General features: G+C 43.9%; 1 protein-coding gene and 1 long non-coding RNA gene across 2 annotated transcripts in view; one reads left to right on the top strand and one right to left on the bottom strand.

Annotated features, from left to right (window-relative positions):
* The window catches only part of LOC135570243 (chromosome transmission fidelity protein 18 homolog), a 36,004-nt gene extending 16,134 nt beyond the window's left edge, over positions 1–19,870 (top strand). Inside the window, exons 3-5 of the mRNA XM_065016350.1 lie at positions 13,294–13,360; positions 16,647–16,837; positions 19,751–19,870. Coding sequence (XP_064872422.1) covers positions 13,294–13,360; positions 16,647–16,837; positions 19,751–19,870 — 378 coding nt within the window. The remainder of the gene's footprint in view (positions 1–13,293; positions 13,361–16,646; positions 16,838–19,750) is intronic.
* A 769-nt stretch (positions 19,871–20,639) lies between these two features.
* Positions 20,640–22,500, bottom strand: part of LOC135570240 (uncharacterized) — a 50,977-nt gene continuing 49,116 nt past the window's right edge. Inside the window, exons 2-3 of the long non-coding RNA XR_010463464.1 lie at positions 22,358–22,453; positions 20,640–20,665 (exon numbers count right to left, since the gene is read on the bottom strand). This is a non-coding gene — a long non-coding RNA (uncharacterized LOC135570240). The remainder of the gene's footprint in view (positions 20,666–22,357; positions 22,454–22,500) is intronic.

The following is a 22,500-nucleotide window of genomic DNA, read 5'->3' as shown; positions in this document are numbered from 1 at the left end:
TGGACCTGATCCTAGATCAACACTCCTCCTCTGATTATATGGACCTGATCCTAGATCAACACTCCTCCTCTGATTATATGGACCTGATCCTAGATCAACACTCCTGATTATATGGACCTGGATCCTCAACACGTGATTATATGGACCTGATCCTAGATCAACACTCCTCCTCTGATTATATGGACCTGATCCTAGATCAACACTCCTCCTCTGATTATATGGACCTGATCCTAGATCAACACTCCTCCTCTGATTATATGGACCTGATCCTAGATCAACACTCCTCCTCTGATTATATGGACCTGATCCTAGATCAACACTCCTCCTCTGATTATATGGACCTGATCCTAGATCAACACTCCTCCTCTGATTATATGGACCTGATCCTAGATCAACACTCCTCCTCTGATTATATGGACCTGATCCTAGATCAACACTCCTCCTCTGATTATATATGGACCTGATCCTAGATCAACACTCCTCCTCTGATTATATGGACCTGATCCTAGATCAACATGGAGCGAGAGGGAAAAAGGATTAGTGGTCGACTCCTCCTCTGATTATATGGACCTGATCCTAGATCAACACTCCTCCTCTGATTATATGGACCTGATCCTAGATCAACACTCCTCCTCTGATTATATGGACCTGATCCTAGATCAACACTCCTCCTCTGATTATATGGACCTGATCCTAGATCAACACTCCTCCTCTGATTATATGGACCTGATCCTAGATCAACACTCCTCCTCTGATTATATGGACCTGATCCTAGATCAACACTCCTCCTCTGATTATATGGACCTGATCCTAGATCAACACTCCTCCTCTGATTATATGGACCTGATCCTAGATCAACACTCCTCCTCTGATTATATGGACCTGATCCTAGATCAACACTCCTCCTCTGATTATATGGACCTGATCCTAGATCAACACTCCTCCTCTGATTATATGGACCTGATCCTAGATCAACACTCCTCCTCTGATTATATGGACCTGATCCTAGATCAACACTCCTCCTCTGATTATATGGACCTGATCCTAGATCAACACTCCTCCTCTGATTATATGGACCTGATCCTAGATCAACACTCCTCCTCTGATCAACACTCCAACACTCCTCTGATTATATGGACCTGATCCTAGATCAACACTCCTCCTCTGATTATATGGACCTGATCCTAGATCAACACTCCTCCTCTGATTATATGGACCTGATCCTAGATCAACACTCCTCCTCTGATTATATGGACCTGATCCTAGATCAACACTCCTCCTCTGATTATATGGACCTGATCCTAGATCAACACTCCTCCTCTGATTATATGGACCTGATCCTAGATCAACACTCCTCCTCTGATTATATGGACCTGATCCTAGATCAACACTAGACCAACACTCCTCCTCTGATTATATGGACCTGATCCTAGATCAACTCCTCCTCTGATTATATGGACCTGATCCTAGATCAACACTCCTCCTCTGATTATATGGACCTGATCCTAGATCAACACTCCTCCTCTGATTATATGGACCTGATCCTAGATCAACACTCCTCCTCTGATTATATGGACCTGATCCTAGATCAACACTCCTCCTCTGATTATATGGACCTGATCCTAGATCAACACTCCTCCTCTGATTATATGGACCTGATCCTAGATCAACACTCCTCCTCTGATTATATGGACCTGATCCTAGATCAACACTCCTCCTCTGATTATATGGACCTGATCCTAGATCAACACTCCTCTGATTATATGGACCTGATCCTAGATCAACACTCCTCCTCTGATTATATGGACCTGATCCTAGATCAACACTCCTCTGGTTATATGGACCTGATCCTAGATCAACACTCCTCCTCTGATTATATGGACCTGATCCTAGATCAACACTCCTCCTCTGATTATATGGACCTGATCCTAGATCAACACTCCTCCTCTGATTATATGGACCTGATCCTAGATCAACACTCCTCCTCTGATTATATGGACCTGATCCTAGATCAACACTCCTCCTCTGATTATATGGACCTGATCCTAGATCAACACTCCTCCTCTGATTATATGGACCTGATCCTAGATCAACACTCCTCCTCTGATTATATGGACCTGATCCTAGATCAACACTCCTCCTCTGATTATATGGACCTGATCCTAGATCAACACTCCTCCTCTGATTATATGGACCTGATCCTAGATCAACACTCCTCCTCTGATTATATGGACCTGATCCTAGATCAACACTCCTCCTCCTAGATCAACACTCCTTATTATGGACCTGATCCTAGATCAACACTCCTCCTCTGATTATATGGACCTGATCCTAGATCAACACTCCTCCTCTGATTATATGGACCTGATCCTAGATCAACACTCCTCCTCTGATTATATGGACCTGATCCTAGATCAACACTCCTCCTCTGATTATATGGACCTGATCCTAGATCAACACTCCTCCTCTGATTATATGGACCTGATCCTAGATCAACACTCCTCTCTGATTATATGGACCTGATCCTAGATCAACACTCCTCCTCTGATTATATGGACCTGATCCTAGATCAACACTCCTCCTCTGATTATATGGACCTGATCCTAGATCAACACTCCTCCTCTGATTATATGGACCTGATCCTAGATCAACACTCCTCCTCTGATTATATGGACCTGATCCTAGATCAACACTCCTCCTCTGATTATATGGACCTGATCCTAGATCAACACTCCTCCTCTGATTATATGGACCTGATCCTAGATCAACACTCCTCCTCTGATTATATGGACCTGATCCTAGATCAACACTCCTCCTCTGATTATATGGACCTGATCCTAGATCAACACTCCTCCTCTGATTATATGGACCTGATCCTAGATCAACACTCCTCCTCTGATTATATGGACCTGATCCTAGATCAACACTCCTCCTCTGATTATATGGACCTGATCCTAGATCAACACTCCTCCTCTGATTATATGGACCTGATCCTAGATCAACACTCCTCCTCTGATTATATGGACCTGATCCTAGATCAACACTCCTCTGATTATATGGACCTGATCCTAGATCAACACTCCTCCTCTGATTATATGGACCTGATCCTAGATCAACACTCCTCCTCTGATTATATGGACCTGATCCTAGATCAACACTCTCCTCTGATTATATGGACCTGATCCTCCTCTGATTATATGGACCTGATCCTCCTCACCTGATTATATGGACCTGATCCTAGATCAACACTCCTCCTCTGATTATATGGACCTGATCCTAGATCAACACTCCTCCTCTGATTATATGGACCTGATCCTAGATCAACACTCCTCCTCTGATTATATGGACCTGATCCTAGATCAACACTCCTCTGATTATATGGACCTGATCCTAGATCAACACTCCTCCTCTGATTATATGGACCTGATCCTAGATCAACACTCCTCCTCTGATTATATGGACCTGATCCTGATCAACACTCCTCTGATTATATGGACCTGATCCTAATCAACACTCCTCCTCTGATTATATGGACCTGACCTGATCCACTCCTCTGATTATATGATCAACACTCCTCCTCTGATTATATGGACCTGATCCTAGATCAACACTCCTCCTCTGATTATATGGACCTGATCCTAGATCAACACTCCTCCTCTGATTATATGGACCTGATCCTAGATCAACACTCCTCTCTGATTATATGGACCTGATCCTAGATCAACACTCCTCCTCTGATTATATGGACCTGATCCTAGATCAACACTCCTCCTCTGATTATATGGACCTGATCCTAGATCAACACTCCTCCTCTGATTATATGGACCTGATCCTAGATCAACACTCCTCCTCTGATTATATGGACCTGATCCTAGATCAACACTCCTCCTCTGATTATATGGACCTGATCCTAGATCAACACTCCTCCTCTGATTATATGGACCTGATCCTAGATCAACACTCCTCTGATTATATGGACCTGATCCTAGATCAACACTCCTCTGATTATATGGACCTGATCCTAGATCAACACTCCTCCTCTGATTATATGGACCTGATCCTAGATCAACACTCCTCCTCTGATTATATGGACCTGATCCTAGATCAACACTCCTCCTCTGATTATATGGACCTGATCCTAGATCAACACTCCTCCTCTGATTATATGGACCTGATCCTAGATCAACACTCCTCCTCTGATTATATGGACCTGATCCTAGATCAACACTCCTCCTCTGATTATATGGACCTGATCCTAGATCAACACTCCTCCTCTGATTATATGGACCTGATCCTAGATCAACACTCCTCCTCTGATTATATGGACCTGATCCTAGATCAACACTCCTCCTCTGATTATATGGACCTGATCCTAGATCAACACTCCTCCTCTGATTATATGGACCTGATCCTAGATCAACACTCCTCCTCTGATTATATGGACCTGATCCTAGATCAACACTCCTCCTCTGATTATATGGACCTGATCCTAGATCAACACTCCTCCTCTGATTATATGGACCTGATCCTAGATCAACACTCCTCCTCTGATTATATGGACCTGATCCTAGATCAACACTCCTCCTCTGATTATATGGACCTGATCCTAGATCAACACTCCTCCTCTGATTATATGGACCTGATCCTAGATCAACACTCCTCCTCTGATTATATGGACCTGATCCTAGATCAACACTCCTCCTCTGATTATATGGACCTGATCCTAGATCAACACTCCTCCTCTGATTATATGGACCTGATCCTAGATCAACACTCCTCCTCTGATTATATGGACCTGATCCTAGATCAACACTCCTCCTCTGATTATATGGACCTGATCCTAGATCAACACTCCTCCTCTGATTATATGGACCTGATCCTAGATCAACACTCCTCCTCTGATTATATGGACCTGATCCTAGATCAACACTCCTCCTGATTATATGGACCTGATCCTAGATCAACACTCCTCCTCTGATTATATGGACCTGATCCTAGATCAACACTCCTCTCTGATTATATGGACCTGATCCTAGATCAACACTCCTCCTCTGATTATATGGACCTGATCCTAGATCAACACTCCTCCTCTGATTATATGGACCTGATCCTGATCAACACTCCTCTCTGATTATATGGACCTGATCCTAGATCAACACTCCTCTCTGATTATATGGACCTGATCCTAGATCAACACTCCTCCTCTGATTATATGGACCTGATCCTAGATCAACACTCCTCCTCTGATTATATGGACCTGATCCTAGATCAACACTCCTCCTCTGATTATATGGACCTGATCCTAGATCAACACTCCTCCTCTGATTATATGGACCTGATCCTAGATCAACACTCCCTCTGATTATATGGGACCTGATCCTAGATCAACACTCCTCCTCTGATTATATGGACCTGATCCTAGATCAACACTCCTCTGATTATATGGACCTGATCCTAGATCAACACTCCTCTGATTATATGGACCTGATCCTAGATCAACACTCCTCCTCTGATTATATGGACCTGATCCTAGATCAACACTCCTCCTCTGATTATATGGACCTGATCCTAGATCAACACTCCTCCTCTGATTATATGGACCTGATCCTAGATCAACACTCCTCTGATTATATGGACCTGATCCTAGATCAACACTCCTCCTCTGATTATATGGACCTGATCCTAGATCAACACTCCTCCTCTGATTATATGGACCTGATCCTAGATCAACACTCCTCTGATTATATGGACCTGATCCTAGATCAACACTCCTCCTCTGATTATATGGACCTGATCCTAGATCAACACTCCTACTATCAGGCACTTTGTGAGTACAGCATATCAGTCAGTCACTCAGTCAGTCAGTCACTCAGTCAGATAGTCAGTCACTCACTCAGATAGTCAGTCACTCACTCAGATAGTCAGTCACTCACTCAGATAGTCAGTCATTCACTCACTCAGTCACTCACTCACTCAGATAGTCAGTCACTCACTCAGATAGTCAGTCACTCACTCAGATAGTCAGTCACTCACTCAGATAGTCAGTCAGTCACTCAGATAGTCAGTCACTCACTCAGATAGTCAGTCACTCACTCAGATAGTCAGTCACTCACTCAGATAGTCAGTCATTCACTCACTCAGATAGTCAGTCATTCACTCACTCAGATAGTCAGTCACTCACTCACTCAGATAGTCAGTCACTCACTCAGATAGTCAGTCACTCACTCACTCACTCACTCACTCAGATAGTCAGTCAGTCACTCGCTCAGACAGTCACTCGCTCAGACAGTCACTCGCTCAGACAGTCACTCACTCAGACAGTCACTCGCTCAGACAGTCACTCGCTCAGACACTCACTCACTCAGACAGTCAGTCAGTCTCTCAGATAGTCAGTCAGTCACTCAGATAGTCACCCACTCAGACACTCACTCACTCATTCAGACACTCACTCACTCAGACACTCACTGACTCACTCAGATAGTCAGTCAGTCCGTCACTCAGTCAGAGAGTCAGCCAGACAGCCAGATATTCAGCCAGTTATATAATCAGTCAATCACTCAGACAGTCAGTCAGTCAGTCAGACAGACACTCGGACAGATAGTCAGACAGTCAGATAGTCAGTCAGACAATATTTGGTTTACGTAATTGTCTCTCTGTACCTCTTTCTCTCTCGCCAGTTTTTCTCTGTCTCTCCTCCAGTATCTCTCCATCTATCTGCCTCTCTCTCCATCTGCCTCGCTCTCTCTCTCCAGTATCTCTCCATCTATCTGCCTTTCTCTCTCCAGTATCTCTCCATCTATCTGCCTCTCTCTCTCCAGTATCTCTCCATCTATCTGCCTCTCTCTCTCCAGTATCTCTCCATCTATCTGCCTCTCTCTCTCCAGTATCTCTCCATCTATCTGCCTTTCTCTCTCCAGTATCTCTCCATCTATCTCTCTCTCTCCAGTATCTCTCCATCTATCTGCCTCTCTCTCTCCAGTTTCTCTCCATCTCTCTCTCCAATATATCTCCATCTACCAGCCTCCCTCTCTCTCTCTCTCTCTCCAGTTTCTCTCCATCTCTCTCTCTCTCCAATATCTCTCCATCTTTCTGCCTCTCTCTCTCCAGTATCTCTCATCTATCTGCCTCTCTCTCTCTCTCTCTCTCTCTCTCTCTCTCTCAATATCTCTCCATCTATCTTACCTCTCTCTCTCTCTCTCTCTCTCTCTCTCTCTCTCTCTCTCTCTCTCTCTCTCCATCTATCTGCCCCTCCAGTTTCTCTCTGTCTCTCTCACGCTCTCTCTCCAGTATCTCTCTATCTATCCGTCTCTCTCTCTCCAGTATCTCTCTCTCTCTCTCTCTCCAATATCTCTCTATCTATCTGTCTCTCTCTCTCCAATATCTCTCCATCTATCTTACCTCTCTCTCTCTCTCTCTCAATATCTCTCTATCTATCTGTCTCTCTCTCTCCAATATCTCTCCATCTAGCCTTCACCCCAATGCTCTTATCTATTTGTTTTTAACTTACTTCTCACTTCATTAATAAAGATAAGGATTTAATAAATATTTCTGAAATATGCACTGGTTCACTTCCTCGTGGATTTAACAGAATGTAGTGGTGTTAATATAGAGGACAAAGCTAATCTCAAGGAAGGAGAGAATCACGAGGGAGAGGGAAGGAGAGAAACATGGAGAGAGGATCCCAGGAGCTCTGAAACCAGGTTAACGACAGATGGTGTCTATTAGACTCTGAAACCAGGTTAATGACAGATGGTGTCTCTGAAACCAGGTTAATGACAGATGGTGTGTATTAGACTCTGAAACCAGGTTAATGACAGATGGTGTGTATTAGACTCTGAAACCAGAATGACAGATGGTGTATTAGACTGAAACCAGGTTAATGACAGATGGTGTGTATTAGACTCTGAAACCAGGTCAGGTTAATGACAGATGGTGTGTATTAGACTCTGAAACCAGGTTAATGACAGATGGTGTGTATTAGACTGAAACCAGGTTAATGACAGATGGTGTGTATTAGACTCTGAAACCAGGTTAATGACAGATGGTGTGTATTAGACTCTGAAACCAGGTTAATGACAGATGGTGTGTATTAGACTGAAACCAGGTTAATGACAGATGGTGTGTATTAGACTCTGAAACCAGGTTAATGACAGATGGTGTGTATTAGACTCTGAAACCAGGTTAATGACAGATGGTGTGTATTAGACTGAAACCAGGTTAATGACAGATGGTGTGTATTAGACTCTGAAACCAGGTTAATGACAGATGGTGTCTATTGACTGAAACCAGGTTAATGACAGATGGTGTGTATTAGACTGAAACCAGGTTAATGACAGATGGTGTGTATTAGACTCTGAAACCAGGTTAATGACAGATGGTGTGTATTAGACTGAAACCAGGTTAATGACAGATGGTGTGTATTAGACTCTGAAACCAGGTTAATGACAGATGGTGTGTATTAGACTGAAACCAGGTTAATGACAGATGGTGTGTATTAGACTGAAACCAGGTTAATGACAGATGGTGTGTATTAGACTCTGAAACCAGGTTAATGACAGATGGTGTGTATTAGACTCTGAAACCAGGTTAATGACAGATGGTGTGTATTAGACTGAAACCAGGTTAATGACAGATGGTGTGTATTAGACTCTGAAACCAGGTTAATGACAGATGGTGTGTATTAGACTGAAACCAGGTTAATGACAGATGGTGTGTATTAGACTGAAACCAGGTTAATGACAGATGGTGTGTATTAGACTCTGAAACCAGGTTAATGACAGATGGTGTCTATTAGACTGAAACCAGGTTAATGACAGATGGTGTCTATTAGACTGAAACCAGGTTAATGACAGATGGTGTGTATTAGACTGAAACCAGGTTAATGACAGATGGTGTGTATTAGACTGAAACCAGGTTAATGACAGATGGTGTGTATTAGACTCTGGAAACCAGGTTAATGACAGATGGTGTGTATTAGACTCTGAAACCAGGTTAATGACAGATGGTGTGTATTAGACTCTGAAACCAGGTTAATGACAGATGGTGTGTATTAGACTGAAACCAGGTTAATGACAGATGGTGTGTATTAGACTCTGAAACCAGGTTAATGACAGATGGTTGTCTGAAACCAGGTTAGACTCTGAAACCAGGTTAATGACAGATGGTGTGTATTAGACTCTGAAACCAGGTTAATGACAGATGGTGTGTATTAGACTCTGAAACCAGGTTAATGACAGATGGTGTGTATTAGACTGAAACCAGGTTAATGACAGATGGTGTGTATTGGTATTAGACTCTGAAACCAGGTTAATGACAGATGGTGTGTATTAGACTCTGAAACCAGGTTAATGACAGATGGTGTGTATTAGACTCTGAAACCAGGTTAATGACAGATGGTGTGTATTAGACTGAAACCAGGTTAATGACAGATGGTGTGTATTAGACTCTGAAACCAGGTTAATGACAGGTTAATGACAGTGGTGTGTATTAGACTCTGAAACCAGGTTAATGACAGATGGTGTGTATTAGACTGAAACCAGGTTAATGACAGATGGTGTGTATTAGACTGAAACCAGGTTAATGACAGATGGTGTGTATTAGACTCTGACTCTGAAACCAGGTTAATGACAGATGGTGTGTATTAGACTGAAACCAGGTTAATGACAGATGGTGTGTATTAGACTGAAACCAGGTTAATGACAGATGGTGTGTTAGACTGAAACCAGGTTAATGACTGGTGTGTATTAGACTCTGAAACCAGGTTAATGACAGATGGTGTGTATTAGACTGAAACCAGGTTAATGACAGATGGTGTGTATTAGACTCTGAAACCAGGTTAATGACAGATGGTGTCTATTAGACTGAAACCAGGTTAATGACAGATGGTGTGTATTAGACTGAAACCAGGTTAATGACAGATGGTGTGTATTAATGACTCTGAAACCAGGTTAATGACAGATGGTGTGTATTAGACTCTGAAACCAGGTTAATGACAGATGGTGTGTATTAGACTGAAACCAGGTTAATGACAGATGGTGTGTATTAGACTGAAACCAGGTTAATGACAGATGGTGTGTATTAGACTCTGAAACCAGGTTAATGACAGATGGTGTGTATTAGACTGAAACCAGGTTAATGACAGATGGTGTGTATTAGACTCTGAAACCAGGTTAATGACAGATGGTGTGTATTAGACTGAAACCAGGTTAATGACAGATGGTGTGTATTAGACTCTGAAACCAGGTTAATGACAGATGGTGTGTATTAGACTCTGAAACCAGGTTAATGACAGATGGTGTGTATTAGACTCTGAAACCAGGTTAATGACAGATGGTGTGTATTAGACTGAAACCAGGTTAATGACAGATGGTGTGTATTAGACTCTGAAACCAGGTTAATGACAGATGGTGTGTATTAGACTGAAACCAGGTTAATGACAGATGGTGTGTATTAGACTGAAACCAGGTTAATGACAGATGGATGGTGTATTAGACTGAAACCAGGTTAATGACAGATGGTGTGTATTAGACTGAAACCAGGTTAATGACAGATGGTGTGTATTAGACTGAAACCAGGTTAATGACAGATGGTGTGTATTAGACTGAAACCAGGTTAATGACAGATGGTGTGTATTAGACTCCAGGTTAACCAGATGGTGTAATGACTGAAACCAGGTTAATGACAGATGTGTATTAGACTGAAACCAGGTTAATGACAGATGGTGTGTATTAGACTGAAACCAGGTTAATGACAGATGGTGTGTATTAGACTGAAACCAGGTTAATGACAGATGGTGTGTATTAGACTGAAACCAGGTTAATGACAGATGGTGTGTATTAGACTGAAACCAGGTTAATGACAGATGGTGTGTATTAGACTGAAACCAGGTTAATGACAGATGGTGTGTATTAGACTCTGAAACCAGGTTAATGACAGATGGTGTGTATTAGACTCTGAAACCAGGTTAATGACAGATGGTGTGTATTAGACTCTGAAACCAGGTTAATGACAGATGGTGTGTATTAGACTGAAACCAGGTTAATGACAGATGGTGTGTATTAGACTGAAACCAGGTTAATGACAGATGGTGTGTATTAGACTGAAACCAGGTTAATGACAGATGGTGTGTATTAGACTCTGAAACCAGGTTAATGACAGATGGTGTGTATTAGACTCTGAAACCAGGTTAATGACAGATGGTGTGTATTAGACTGAAACCAGGTTAATGACAGATGGTGTGTATTAGACTCTGAAACCAGGTTAATGACAGATGGTGTGTATTAGACTGAAACCAGGTTAATGACAGATGGTGTGTATTAGACTCTGAAACCAGGTTAATGACAGATGGTGTGTATTAGACTCTGAAACCAGGTTAATGACAGATGGTGTGTATTAGACTTAATGACAGATGGTGTGTAAGACTGACCAGGTTAATGACAGATGGTGTGTATTAGACTGAAACCAGGTTAATGACAGATGGTGTCTATTAGACTGAAACCAGGTTAATGACAGATGGTGTGTATTAGACTCTGAAACCAGGTTAATGACAGATGGTGTGTATTAGACTGAAACCAGGTTAATGACAGATGGTGTGTATTAAGACTGAAACCAGGTTGACAGATGGTGTGTATTAGACTGAAACCAGGTTAATGACAGATGGTGTCTATTAGACTCTGAAACCAGGTTAATGACAGATGGTGTGTATTAGACTCTGAAACCAGGTTAATGACAGATGGTGTGTATTAGACTGAAACCAGGTTAATGACAGATGGTGTGTATTAGACTGAAACCAGGTTAATGACAGATGGTGTGTATTAGACTCTGAAACCAGGTTAATGACAGATGGTGTGTATTAGACTCTGAAACCAGGTTAATGACAGATGGTGTGTATTAGACTCTGAAACCAGGTTAATGACAGATGGTGTGACAGATGGTGTGTATTAGACTCTGAAACCAGGTTAATGACAGATGGTGTGTATTAGACTCTGAAACCAGGTTAATGACAGATGGTGTGTATTAGACTGAAACCAGGTTAATGACAGATGGTGTGTATTAGACTGAAACCAGGTTAAGATGACAGATGGGTGTGTATTAGACTCTGAAACCAGGTTAATGACAGATGGTGTGTATTAGACTCTGAAACCAGGTTAATGACAGATGGTGTGTATTAGACTCTGAAACCAGGTTAATGACAGATGGTGTGTATTAGACTCTGAAACCAGGTTAATGACAGATGGTGTGTATTAGACTGAAACCAGGTTAATGACAGATGGTGTGTATTAGACTGAAACCAGGTTAATGACAGGTGGTGTGTATTAGACTGAAACCAGGTTAATGACAGATGGTGTGTATTAGACTGAAACCAGGTTAATGACAGATGGTGTGTATTAGACTGAAACCAGGTTAATGACAGATGGTGTGTATTAGACTCTGAAACCAGGTTAATGACAGATGGTGTGTATTAGACTGAAACCAGGTTAATGACATATGGTGTGTATTAGACTCTGAAACCAGGTTAATGACAGATGGTGTGTATTAGACTGAAACCAGGTTAATGACAGATGGTGTGTGTTAGACTGAAACCAGGTTAATGACAGGTGGTGTGTATTAGACTCTGAACCCAGGTTAATGACAGGTGGTGTGTATTAGACTGAAACCAGGTTAATGACAGATGGTGTGTGTTAGACTGAAACCAGGTTAATGACAGATGGTGTGTATTAGACTGAAACCAGGTTAATGACAGATGGTGTGTATTAGACTGAAACCAGGTTAATGACGTGTATTAGACTGAAACCAGGTTAATGACAGATGGTGTGTATTAGACTGAAACCAGGTTAATGACAGATGGTGTGTATTAGACTGAAACCAGGTTAATGACAGATGGTGCGTATTAGACTGAAACCAGGTTAATGACAGATGGTGTGTATTAGACTCTGAAACCAGGTTAATGACAGGTGGTGTGTATTAGACTGAAACCAGGTTAATGACAGATGGTGTGTATTAGACTGAAACCAGGTTAATGACAGATGGTGTGTATTAGACTGAAACCAGGTTAATGACAGATGGTGTGTATTAGACTGAAACCAGGTTAATGACAGATGGTGTGTATTAGACTGAAACCAGGTTAATGACAGATGGTGTGTATTAGACTGAAACCAGGTTAATGACAGATGGTGTGTATTAGACTGAAACCAGGTTAATGACAGATGGTGTCTATTAGACTGAAACCAGGACAGTATTAGTGGCTCTTGATCAGGACGCTGCTAAATTACCTAAATGTTGTCTGTGTTGCAGCCGGAGGTGGATTTCTTTGGCCGAGCCGTCGCCCCCAAGGAGAAACCACAGGTGGTCTCCGCTACAGGTAACTACAGTGTGTTCATAAGAATGTACAGGTAACATTACATCTAACGTAGCATCTCTGACTCAGGTAACATTACAACTAACGTAGCATCTCTGACTCAGGTAACATTACATCTCATCTCTGCCTCAGGTAACATTACATCTAACGTAGCATCTCTGACTCAGGTAACATTACATCTAACGTAGCATCTCTGACTCAGGTAACATTACATCTAACGTAGCATCTCTGACTCAGGTAACATTACAACTAACGTAGCATCTCTGACTCAGGTAACATTACATCTAACGTAGCATCTCTGACTCAGGTAACATTACAACTAACGTAGCATCTCTGACTCAGGTAACATTACATCTAACGTAGCATCTCTGACTCAGGTAACATTACAACTAACGTAGCATCTCTGACTCAGGTAACATTACAACTAACGTAGCATCTCTGACTCAGGTAACATTACATCTCATCTCTGACTCAGGTAACATTACATCTAACGTAGCATCTCTGACTCAGGTAACATTACATCTAACGTAGCATCTCTGACTCAGGTAACATTACATCTAACGTAGCATCTCTGACTCAGGTAACATTACATCTAACGTAGCATCTCTGATTCAGGTAACATTACATCTAACGTAGCATCTCTGACTCAGGTAACATTACATCTAACGTAGCATCTCTGACTCAGGTAACATTACATCTAACGTAGCATCTCTGACTCGGGTAACATTACATCTAACGTAGCATCTCTGACTCAGGTAACATTACATCTAACGTAGCATCTCTGACTCAGGTAACATTACATCTCATCTCTGACTCAGGTAACATTACATCTCATCTCTGACTCAGGTATCATTACATCTAACGTAGCATCTCTGACTCAGGTAACATTACATCTCATCTCTGACTCAGGTAACATTACATCTCATCTCTGACTCAGGTATCATTACATCTAACGTAGCATCTCTGACTCAGGTAACATTACATTTAACGTAGCATCTCTGACTCAGGTATCATTACAACTAACGTAGCATCTCTGACTCAGGTAACATTACATCTAACGTAGAATCTCTGACTCAGGTAACATTACATCTAACGTAGCATCTCTGACTCAGGTAACATTACATCTCATCTCTGACTCAGGTAACATTACATCTCATCTCTGACTCAGGTATCATTACATCTAACGTAGCATCTCTGACTCAGGTAACATTACATCTCATCTCTGACTCAGGTATCATTACATCTAACGTAGCATCTCTGACTCAGGTAACATTACATCTAACGTAGCATCTCTGACTCAGGTATCATTACAACTAACGTAGCATCTCTGACTCAGGTAACATTACATCTAACGTAGCCTCTCTGACTCAGGTAACATTACATCTAACGTAGCATCTCTGACTCAGGTAACATTACAACTAACGTAGCATCTCTGACTCAGGTAACATTACATCTAACGTAGCATCTCTGACTCAGGTAACATTACATCTCATCTCTGACTCAGGTAACATTACATCTAACGTAGCATCTCTGACTCAGGTAACATTACATCTAACGTAGCATCTCTGACTCAGGTAACATTACATCTCATCTCTGACTCCGGTAACATTACATCTAACGTAGCATCTCTGATTCAGGTAACATTACATCTAACGTAGCATCTCTGACTCAGGTAACATTACAACTAACGTAGCATCTCTGACTCAGGTAACATTACATCTAACGTAGCATCTCTGACTCAGGTAACATTACATCTCATCTCTGACTCAGGTATCATTACATCTAACGTAGCATCTCTGACTCAGGTAACATTACATCTAACGTAGCATCTCTGATTCAGGTAACATTACAACTAACGTAGCCTCTCTGATTCTCTCTGATTCTTTACTGTGAACACTGAGGCTGTATCTGCTTTAAGTTACAGTTTTACTGTGAACACTGAGGCTGTACCCACTAAGTTACTGTTTTACTGTGAACACTGAGGCTGTACCTGCTTTAAGTTACTGTTTTACTGTTGAGGCTGTAAAGTTACAGTTTTACTGTGAACACTGAGGCTGTACCTGCTTTAAGTTACAGTTTTACTGTGAACACTGAGGCTGTACCTGCACTGAGCTTAAGTTACAGTTTTACTGTGAACACTGAGGCTGTACCACTAAGTGACAGTTTTGTGAACACTGAGAGCTGTGAACACTGAGGCTGTACCCACTAAGTTACAGTTTTACTGTGAACACTGAGGCTGTACCTGCTTTAAGTTACAGTTTTACTGTGAACACTGAGGCTGTACCTGCTTTAAGTTACAGTTTTACTGTGAACACTGAGGCTGTACCTGCTTTAAGTTAGCTTTACAATGGAGAAAATGCATCCCATAATATTTTAACACGGAAATAGCTGTTACATCATTCAGCCTACAGTAGCAGCCAATGTGTGGTGTTCAATGTAGATCTACATTCCATGAGACTTATGAAGAGAAACATACAGGGCTTCACATGAACCACTTTACCATAGGGTTAAGGTCATGACCAGAGGTTAAGGTCAGGGTTAATGTGTATCTCTGTCTCTCTCAGACCTGAGGGTTAAGGTCAGGGTTAATGTGTATCTCTGTCTCTCTCCAGACCTGAGGGCTAAAGGTCAGGGTTAATGTGTATCTCTGTCTCTCTCCAGACCTGAGGGGGTTAAAGGTCAGGGTTAATGCGTATCTCTGTCTCTCTCCAGACCTGAGGGTTAAAGGTCAGGGTTAATGCGTATCTCTGTCTCTCTCTCCAGACCTGAGGGTTAAAGGTCAGGGTTAATGTATCTCTGTCTCTCTCCAGACCTGAGGGTTAAAGGTCAGGGTTAATGTGTATCTCTGTCTCTCTCCAGACCTGAGGGTTAAAGGTCAGGGTTAATGCATATCTCTGTCTCTCTCAGACCTGAGGTTAAAGGTCAGGGTTAATGTGTATCTCTGTCTCTCTCCAGACCTGAGGGTTAAAGGTCAGGGTTAATGTGTATCTCTGTCTCTCTCCAGACCTGAGGGTTAAAGGTCAGGGTTAATGTGTATCTCTGTCTCTCTCCAGACCTGAGGGTTAAGGTCAGAGTTAATGTGTATCTCTGTCTCTCTCCAGACCTGAGGGTTAAGGTCAGGGTTAATGTGTATCTCTGTCTCTCTCCAGACCTGAGGGTTAAAGGTCAGGGTTAATGTGTATCTCTGTCTCTCTCCAGACCTGAGGGTTAAGGTCATTGATCACATGTATGTGTAGAGGCGATGTATCTGTGTGTGTTTTAACCGTAAACTGTCTCTGTCTGTCACTAGGTGAAGTGTGTGTGGAGGTTGCCATGGGGACAGCGGTTGGCAACAGTGACGTGTGGTTCCGCTTCAACGAGGCGTGTCCAACGCCGTGCGACGCAACATCTACATCAGAGAACTGCTATAACACACACACACACACTGTACACACACACACACACAAACATCTACATCAGAGAACTGCTATAACTCACACTGTACACACACACACACACACACCACACACACACACACACACACACTGTACACACACACACACATCTACATCAGAGAACTGCTATAGCTCACACACACACACACACACCGTACACACACACACACACACACACCGTACACACACACACCGTACACACACACACACACACACACCGTACACACACACACCGTACACACACACACACACACACACCGTACACACACACACCGTACACACACACACACACACACCGTACACACACACACACCGTACACACACACACACCGTACACCGTACACACACACACACCGCACACACACACACACACACCGTACACACACACACACACCGTACACACACACACACACACACCGTACACACACACACACACACACCGTACACACACACACACACCGTACACACACACACACACCGTACACACACACACACACACACCGTACACACACACACACACACACACACACACACACACACACACACACACACACTCCATCTCATACACCTTAGAATGTTAGTATATAAATGACCACGAGTCAATCTGTCAAACCACCTCTTTATTATGTTTGATTGACAGTGGAAACAAGCCAATAAAAACAGTGTATTCTGATTGACAGTGGAAACAAGCCAATAAAAACAGTGTAAACAAGCCAATAAAAACAGTGTATTCTGATTGACAGTGGAAACAAGCCAATAAAAACAGTGTATTCTGATTGACAGTGGAAACAAGCCAATAAAAACAGTGTATTCTGATTGACAGTGGAAACAAGCCAATTAAAAACAGTGTATTCTGATTGACAGTGGAAACAAGCCAATAAAAACAGTGTATTCTGGTTGACAGTGGAAACAAGCCAATAAAAACAGTCAATTCTGATTGACAGTGGAAACAAGCCAATTAAAAACAGTGTATTCTGATTGACAGTGGAAACAAGCCAATAAAAACAGTGTATTCTGATTGACAGTGGAAACAAGCCAATAAAAACAGTGTATTCTGATTGACAGTGAAACAAGCCAATTAAACAGTGTATTCTGATTGACAGTGGAAACAAGCCAATTAAAAACAGTGTATTCTGATTGACAGTGGAAACAAGCCAATTAAAAACAGTGTATTCTGATTGACAGTGGAAACAAGCCAATTAAAAACAGTGTATTCTGATTGACAGTGGAAACAAGCCAATTAAAAACAGTGTATTCTGATTGACAGTGGAAACAAGCCAATTAAAAACAGTGTATTCTGATTGACAGTGAAACAAGCCAATTAAAAACAGTGTATTCTGATTGACAGTGGAAACAAGCCAATTAAAAACAGTGTATTCTGATTGACAGTGAAACAAGCCAATTAAAAACAGTGTATTCTGATTGACAGTGGAAAAAAAGCTCATCTCATTCTTTTAACAACGCTATGAGATGAGCTCTGCAAATCTACTTTCAATGTAGGACATACTGCTCATAGGAAGGAAGGGGGCTACTATCAATGTAGGACATACTGCTCATAGGAAGGGCTACTATCAGTGGGACATACTGCTCATAGGAAGGGCTACTATCAATGTAGGACATACTGCTCATAGGAAGGAAGGGGCTACTATCAATGTAGGACATACTGCTCATAGGAAGGAAGGGCTACTATCAATGTAGGACATACTGCTCATAGGAAGGAAGGGAAGGGCTACTATCAATGTAGGACACTGCTCATAGGAAGGAAGGGGGCTACTATCAATGTAGGACATACTGCTCATAGGAAGGAAGGGGCTACTATCAATGTAGGACATACTGCTCATAGGAAGGAAGGGGCTACTATCAATGTAGGACATACTGCTCATAGGAAGGGGGGCTACTATCAATGTAGGACATACTGCTCATAGGAAGGAAGGGGGCTACTATCAATGTAGGACATACTGCTCATAGGAAGGAAGGGGGCTACTATCAATGTAGGACATACTGCTCATAGGAAGGAAGGGGGCTACTATCAATGTAGGACATACTGCTCATAGGAAGGGGGGCTACTATCAATGGGAATACTGCTCATAGAAGGAAGGCTACTATCAATGTAGGACATACTGCTCATAGGAAGGAAGGGGCTACTATCAATGTAGGACATACTGCTCATAGGAAGGGGGCTACTATCAATGTAGGACATACTGCTCATAGGAAGGAAGGGGGCTACTATCAATGTAGGACATACTGCTCATAGGAAGGAAGGGGGGCTACTATCAATGTAGGACATACTGCTCATAGGAAGGAAGGGGGCTACTATCAATGTAGGACATACTGCTCATAGGAAGGAAGGGGGCTACTATCAATGTAGGACATACTGCTCATAGGAAGGAAGGGGGCTACTATCAATGTAGGACATACTGCTCATAGGAAGGGGGCTACTATCAGCTAAAACCATAGACATGGATGTACAAATAAATAGGATGGTATAACTTGGTGTGTGTGTCTCAGTGTGTGTGTGTGTGTCTCAGTGTGTGTGTCTCAGTGTGTCTCAGTGTGTGTGTCTCAGTGTGCGTGTGTCTCAGTGTGTGTGTCTCAGTGTGTGTGTGTCTCAGTCTCAGTGTGTGTGTCTCAGTGTGTGTGTCTCAGTGTGTGTGTGTCTCAGTGTGCGTGTGTCTCAGTGTGTGTGTGTGTGTCTCAGTGTGTGTGTCTCAGTCTCAGTGTGTGTGTGTGTGTCTGTGTGTGTCTCAGTGTGTCTCGTGTGTGTCTCAGTGTGTGTCTCAGTGTGTGTGTGGATCCAGTGTGTGTGTCCAGTGTGTGGGAGGATCTCAGTGTTTGCCTGTGTGTCTCACCTCAGTGTGTGTGTCTCAGTGTGCGTGTCTCAGTGTGCAGCTCAGTGTGTGTGTCTCAGGTGTGGTGTCATGTGCACTCACACACCCTGTGATCCACTGTGTGTGTCCAGCCTGCCAAGAGAACACACACCCCTGGGTTGGCCCTCACAGCTCTGGGTTCAGGGTGGGTCATCCACACCCCTGCGCGATCCACTTCACCAGCCTGCCAAGAGAACACACACCCCTGTTAGACCACACCCTGTTAGACCACACCCTGTTGGGACCCCTGTTAGACCACCTCGATCCACTTCACCAGCCCCTGCCAGAGAAACACACCACACCCTGTTAGACCACACCTGTTAGGACCACACCCCGATCCACTTCACCAGCCTGCCAAGACAACACACACACCCTGTTAGACACCTACCACACCCTGTTAGACCACACCCCTGGTCCACTTCACCAGCCTGCCAAGAGAACACCACACCCCTCGATTTCACCCAGCCTGCCAGAGAACACACCCTGTTACCACACCCCTCGATCCACTTCACCAGCCTGCCAGAGAACACACACACCCTGTTAGACCACACCCTGTTAGACCACACCCTCGATCCATTTCACCAGCCTGCCAAGAGAACACACACCCTGTTAGACCACCCCTGTTAGACCACACCACACCCCTCGATCCACTTCACCAGCCTGCCAAGAGAACACGCACCCCTGTTAGACCACACCCCTGTTAGACCACACCCCTCGATCCACTTCACCAGCCTGCCAGAGAACACACACCCCTGTTAGACCACACCCCTCGACCAGTTCACCAGCCTGCCAAGAGAACACACACACCCTGTTAGACCACACCCCTGTTAGACCACACCCCTCGATCCACTTCACCAGCCTGCCAAGAGAAACACACACACCCTGTTTAGACCACACCCCTGTTAGACCACACCCTCGTTCCATTTCACCAGCCTGCCGAGAGAACACACACACACCCTGTTAGACCACACCCTGTTAGACCACACCCCTCGATCCACTTCACCAGCCTGCCAAGAGAACACACACACCCCTGTTAGACCACACCCTGTTAGACCACACCCTCGACCAAGAAGGACACTGGGATAGAGACCAGAAGGACACTGGGGTAGAGACCAGAAGGACACTGGGATAGAGACCAGAGGACACTGGGATAGAGACCAGAATGACACTGATAGAGACCAGAAGGGACACTGGGATAGAGACCAGAAGGACACTGGATGGAGACCAGAATGACACTGGTGGATAGAGACCAGAAGGACACTGGGATAGAGACCAGAAGGACACTGGGGGTAGGGACAGAAGGACACTGGGGTAGAGACCAGAAGGACACTGGGGTAGAGACCAGAAGGACACTGGGATAGAGACCAGGGACACTGATAGAGACCAGAAGGACACTGGGGGTAGAGACCAGAAGGACACTGGATAGAGACCAGAAGGACACTGGGATAGAGACCAGAAGGACACTGGGGTAGAGACCAGAAGGACTAGACACTGGGATAGAGACCAGAAGACACACTGGGGTAGACACCAGGAAGGACACTGGGGTAGAGACCAGAAGGACACTGGGATAGAGACCAGAAAGGACACTGGATAGAGACCAGAAGGACACTGGGATAGAGACCAGAAGGACTAGACACTGGGATAGAGACCAGAAGGACTACACTGGGATAGAGAATTAGAAAGGACACTAGGGTAGAGACCAGAAGGACACTGGGGTAGAGACCAGAAGGACACTGGGATAGAGACCAGAAGGACACTGGGATAGAGACCAGAAGGACACTGGATGGGGTAGAGACCAGAAGGATAATGGGGTAGAGACCAGAAGGACACTGGGATAGAGACCAGAAGGACACTGGGGTAGAGACCAGAAGGACACTGGGGTAGAGACCAGAAGGACACTAAGGGATAGAGACCAGAAGGACACTGGGATAGAGACCAGAAGGACACTGGGGTAGAGACCAGAAGGACACTGGGGTAGAGACCAGAAGGACACTGGGAAAGAGACCACAAGGACACTGGGGCAGAGACCAGAGGGACACTGGGGTGAGACCAGAAGGACACTGGGATAGAGACCAGAAGGACACTGGGATAGAGACCAGAAGGACACTGGGATAGAGACCAGAAGGAGTACCTGAGGACCCAGAGACCAGAAGATTAGACACTGGATAGAGACCAGAAGGACACTGTGATGGAGACCAGAAGGACACTGGGATGGAAGAAGGACACTTGGGTAGAGACCAGAAGGACACTGGGATGAGACCAGAAGGGACACTGGGGTGAGACCAGAAGGACACTGGGATAGAGACCAGAAGGACACTGGGGTAGAGACCAGAGGACACTGGGTAGAGACCAGAAGGACACTGGGATAGAGACCAGAAGGACACTGGGATAGAGACCAGAAGGACACTGGGTGAGACCAAAGGACACTGGGGTAGGAATAGAAGGACACTGAGGATAGAGACCAGAAGGATTAGACACTGGGATAGAGACCAGAGAAGGACACTGGGTAGAGACCAGAAGGACTGGTTCTGGGGTAGAGACCAGAAGGACACTGGGATAGAGACCAGAGGACACTGGGGGTAGAGACCAGAAGGACACTGGGATAGAGACCAGGAAGGACACTGGGATAGAGACCAGAAGGACACTGGGGTAGAGACCAGAAGGACACTGGGGTGGAGACCAGGAAGGACACTACCTACTCAGTAACCGTGATGGAGGATTTCTCTAAGTTGATGGCCAGCTGGTACTGAAGACTCTCCCTCCCTCTTCATCTGGGGAAGATCCAAGTCCTCCATCTACAATAATGACATAATACACATATTACATAGTACACATATTACAT

The sequence above is a fragment of the Oncorhynchus nerka genome, unplaced genomic scaffold (assembly GCF_034236695.1).
Source record: "Oncorhynchus nerka isolate Pitt River unplaced genomic scaffold, Oner_Uvic_2.0 unplaced_scaffold_1011, whole genome shotgun sequence".
Taxonomy (NCBI): Eukaryota; Metazoa; Chordata; class Actinopteri; order Salmoniformes; family Salmonidae; genus Oncorhynchus; species Oncorhynchus nerka.
The sequence above is the reverse complement of the archived record's forward strand: the minus strand, read 5'-3'. Positions and strand labels throughout refer to the sequence as shown.